This window comes from Brassica oleracea, chromosome C9 (genome assembly GCF_000695525.1).
Source record: "Brassica oleracea var. oleracea cultivar TO1000 chromosome C9, BOL, whole genome shotgun sequence".
Taxonomy (NCBI): domain Eukaryota; kingdom Viridiplantae; phylum Streptophyta; class Magnoliopsida; order Brassicales; family Brassicaceae; genus Brassica; species Brassica oleracea.
Genome location: NC_027756.1, coordinates 19971843 through 19976713, shown reverse-complemented (window position 1 = coordinate 19976713; position 4871 = coordinate 19971843). Strand labels below are relative to the sequence as shown.

The 4871-nt window shown below is 43.1% G+C and overlaps 1 protein-coding gene across 1 annotated transcript; it reads right to left on the bottom strand.

Moving 5' to 3' along the window:
* Positions 1-565: 565 nt before the first annotated feature.
* LOC106314516 (uncharacterized protein K02A2.6-like) lies at positions 566-3319 on the bottom strand. The gene is made up of 4 exons (XM_013752378.1): positions 3122-3319; positions 1719-3080; positions 1108-1633; positions 566-1062 (listed from the first exon to the last, which is right to left on the bottom strand). The coding sequence occupies exons 1-4, from the start codon at positions 3317-3319 to the stop codon at positions 566-568; spliced, it is 2583 nt and encodes an 860-aa protein (XP_013607832.1).
* Positions 3320-4871: the final 1552 nt, after the last annotated feature.

Genomic DNA, 4871 nt, shown 5'->3' with positions numbered 1-4871 from the left:
TGATCCTATTAAACTGCAATGCCATGAAAAACGATTCAAACGCTTAAAAGAGATATGAGAGAAACCCGACTTGCGACTGGAGAGAGTTCGAGTTTTACCTTGTCCGGTTGAGAGAGTGCCGGAAAAAGGAGATCAAGTTCGAAATCTCAAGATCTATTAAGTGCTAGAACCAAAATCGATTTAGATAAGGCTAAGAGTTTAAGGTTTTCGATTTTAGGGTTCTAAACTTATGGGGAGGATGTTGGCGGCGATGTGAGTCTAAGTGGGGAAGGGGGGTAGTTGCCTTAAATAGGCAAACCCTAACTGCTTCCTCTTCCTTTTTTTTTTGTCGAAAACTTATCTGGAGGAGCAGCTGTGCTCCAGCGAGAGCAGTCCGTTGACTGTTCCTCCAGTGAGAGCAGTCCGTGGACTGTTCCTTCGGGGGTCTTCGATTTTTTTTTTCTTCCTATAACAGAAATAAAAACAAAATGGAACAAATTACGAAAGGAAAAACATATTTACACTTACAAGTGGGTTGCCTCCCACCAAACGCTCGATTTAAGTCACTAGCTTGACTTTGATCAGCCTATTGAGATGGGGATGGATCGCCTAAGGGGATTTCTTCCCCTGCTGCAATTTTCGTATCAGCCATGTATAGCTTAAGACGCTGACCATTTACGAAGAATTCCCCTCCATTCGGATCCAGTAGCACCACGGCTCCATACGGTCTGACCTCCTTGACAGTGAGAGGTCCGGACCACCTAGATTTCAACTTTCCAGGGAAGAGCTTCAGCCTGGAGTTGAAAAGCAAAACTCGATCATTTGGTTCGAAGTTTCTGCAGATGATCCGCTTATCACGATAGGCTTTGGTCTTTTCCTTGTAGATCTTCGTGCTTTCATAAGCCAGGTGCATGATTTCTTCAAGTTCGTGAATCTGTATGGAACGCCTTTCCCTGGCTGATTTGATATCAAAGTTGAGTAGTTTGACAGTCCATGCCGCCTTGTACTCGAGTTCCACAGGGAGGTGACAAGCCTTCCCATAGACCAGATGATATGGAGTGGTCCCTAATGGCGTTTTATAGGCTGCTCTTTAGGCCCATAGCGCATCATCCAACTTTAAAGACCAGCCCTTGCGTGTAGCTCCGACCGTTTTCTGCAGGATGCTCTTGATCTCCCTATTAGACACTTCCACTTGGCCACTTGTTTGGGGGTGATATGCTGTATCAACTTTGTGCTTGACACCGTTCTTCTTCAAGAGCCCTTGGAAAACCTTGTTGATGAAGTGTGCGCCTCCGTCACTTATGACCACTCGAGGTACTCCAAACCGAGGAAAAATGATGGTTTTAAACATTTTGGTTACAACCCGCGCGTCATTAGTAGGACTGGCGATTGCCTCTACCCACTTGGAAACGTAATCCACTGCCACTATATTGTACTCGTTCTTGTACGATGGTGGGAATGGTCCCATGAAGTCGATCCCCCAACAATCAAACACTTCGATCTCGAGTATGAAGTTCTGGGGCATCTCGTTCCGCTTGCTAATGTTCCCTTGTCTTTGGCATGAACTGCACTTGGAGATGAAAGCTTGTGCATCTCGGAACATTGTTGGCCACCAGAAACCAGCTTTCAAGATCTTGGAGACGGGTTTTGAATGCTGCAAAGTGACCAGCATAAGAAGAACCATGGCAATGAAACAAGATTTTCGGGATTTCAGTTTCCGGAACACAGCGTCGTAACACTCCATCCTTGCAGTGTCGATACAGGAACGGTTCATCCCAAAAGTAGAGTCTTGCATCCCTTAGAAATTTTCGCTTCTCATTCCTAGCATCAGTCATGATCTCGAAGGGTAAATCCCAGTCCGGAAGCTGAACGACCGGGGCACTGATGAAGGCTCCTTTGATCGTGTGGAATGCCGTTAAACATCCCCTGTCAAACTCGAATCTGGTATCCTTGCAGAGCAGTCTCATGAGTGGTCTCGCGATCATTGAGAAATCCTTGATGAATCTCCTATAAAAACCCGCGTGCCCCAGGAAACTCCTTATCCCCTTGACTGATGTTGGTGGTTGCAGGCTCATTATGACTTCAATCTTTGCCTTGTCGACCTTGATCCCCTTCTCAGAGATCTTGTGCCCGAGAACAATCCCATCCTTAACCAAGAAGTGGCACTTCTCCCAGTTCAGCACTAGATCCTTCTCCTTGCAGCACTGCAATACCCTGCACAAGTTTTTTAAACAAACAGAAAAAGAGCTTCCATAGACACTGAAATCATCCATGAAAACCTCCATTATATCCTCAATCAGGTCAGTGAAAATAGACATCATGCAACGGTGAAAGATCTCAGGAGCATTGCACAAGCCGAATGACATTCTCCTGTATGCAAACGTGCCGTATGGGCACGTTAACGTCGTCTTCTCCTGATCATCCGGGTGGATAGGGATCTGAAAGAAACCTAAATAACCATCTAAAAAGCAATAGAATGGGTGGTTAACTAATCGTTCAAGCATATGATCAATGAAAGGTAATGGAAAGTGATCCTTGCGAGTCACAACATTCAATTTGCGAAAATCTATGCACATGCGATGTCCAGTTACTGTTCGAGTAGGGATCAATTCAGTTTTCTCATTTGTTATTACAGTTATTCCACCTTTCTTAGGAACTACATGAACAGGGCTAACCCAATTACTATCAGAGATGACATAAATCACACCAGTCTCTAGAAGTTTCATTATCTCTTTCTTTACAACATCTTTTAGATTTGGATTTAACCTCCTCTGATGTTCTATAGAAGTCATAGATTCATCTTCTAGGTGTATTCTATGCATGGAAAGATCGGGTGAAATGCCATGAATGTCAGCTAATGAATAACCTAGCGCCTTACGGTATTTTCTTAGCTCACACAGGAGTTTAGCTGTTTCTACATTGTTCAGTTCAGAATTCACAATAACAGGATAAGTAGAATTTGGCCCTAAGAACGCGTACCAGAGCACCGTAGGGAGTGATTTGAGGTCGATCTTTTGAGCTTTCAGTTCGCTCCATGGATCATCGCGTGGCGTGCTCAGCTTAGTAGCGCCCTTCGAAGCGACTGCTCCAGAGGTATCGCTCTGATTGCTCTCGTCTTCTCCCCCAGACTTAGATAGGTTACAAGTCTCTCCATGCTTTTGGCTGAGTCAAGCATCTTGTCGTAGCCGTCCGCGTCCACGCTAATGACACTGTGGTCTGTCGCAGAGCGGATCAGATCTAGCTCGAGCGGATCGTCGGTCACGATCTCCTTGATCATCCCTTCTTGAGGAAGTAGCGCTAGGTTGTTATCCTCAACGGTGTATATCTGCGTATCTAGCATCGGTTTCTGATACCACTCAAATTACCCTAAGGAGTGATTTATACACTCTCAAATAAGAGGTCGAGCTGTAGTACTTAGGGATCGAATTCACAGGGAGCTAGGAAACCAATTAGATCTAATAGTTTATGATTAAGCTAGGCTAATAGTTTATAAAGCTGTAAATATAGATAGCAAAACAGTAAACAGTAAACAAGTTGAACAAGACTATTGTTCAGCTTGGCAGGGAGTTGTTTGACGGAAGGATGGTTGAAATATCTAGGGTTTCTATTCAGGTAATCAGGATTATAATGATATAGAGGCTAATTGTTGCTTGCAAGATATATTAGAGCTCAACTCCTTAATCATAGTGATCAGCGATGGCAATGTTTCACTGGTTAACTAACTAGATCTTGGATCTCAACTGTCGTCTTTTAATCACAAGAAAGTGTCAATCGATGATCCTATAGGGATATCGATCGATACACCTTTCGCAAATATTGATCGATTGTCAGAAGACAATATCGATTGATGCTTCTAGCTAAGCCTTAGGCGCCGGTTGATAATGCTCACTAGTCTCCTAGATTAGCGGTTAGCATCTCTCTAGCAGTCCTAGAATGACAGATTAGATTCAGGACAGGATGATCAATGATGCTTGACACATGCACATTCCTAGGTTCAATATTCTAGTTAGCAAGGCTAGAACAAGCATTAAGAACAATTAATCAATGAATATCACAACTTAGCAGTTCTATATTTTGGGCTAATCCCTCATCCTATCTGAACCCTAAACCTAACAGGTGGATCTATTCAGACATGAAGTTTGTCACAGAAATCATAGATGAATAGATGAAAAGCATAAATATTATAAAACCAAAACAATGGAGTTCCAAGAGGACTCTGAAGAAGTTCCTCTCTTCTCTCCTAACCTAGAACTATGAATAAAATAAGCTTAGCCGTCAACAATGGCTTAGAAAACACATGAATAGGGTTTCTGGTCGTCCAAGGGTATTATGGTAATTTGTTGTTGCTTCTGGGCTTCAGTCGATCATAAAATATGCTCGGCCCTCATTCTGACATCCATATCGATCGATGTAAAGAGGTCTGCATCGATCGACATACGTTCCTCTTCTCGGCAGCTTCCTCTCCCGAGACAGACTGACCACTGTTTAGTAAAACAGACATAACTTCTACTACAGGATGCTGATTGACCTCAAACTGGTAGCATTGGAAAGATAACTCAAAGCTATATCTTGTGTAAAAAGATTAGCTCAATATAACGGTGGAAAGGTCTCCATCCATAGCTAGACATCTGACGCATCTGTGGAGTTCTGCACCTCGAAAGACTCCAAAATCACCATATTTCTCCAGAACGTACCTGAACCTGTAAATATTCTAAATAGACTCTATATAGTAGTAATTATATATTAAAAACACTTATAGAACATGGTTGAAAGTGGATAAAATCTATGGTCTATCAACTCCCCCAGACTTACCCTTTTGCTTGTCCTCAAGCAAAACAGACGGGCAGTCTCTCTGAAAGAGGTTTGAAAACAGCAGAGACTCACATGATTGA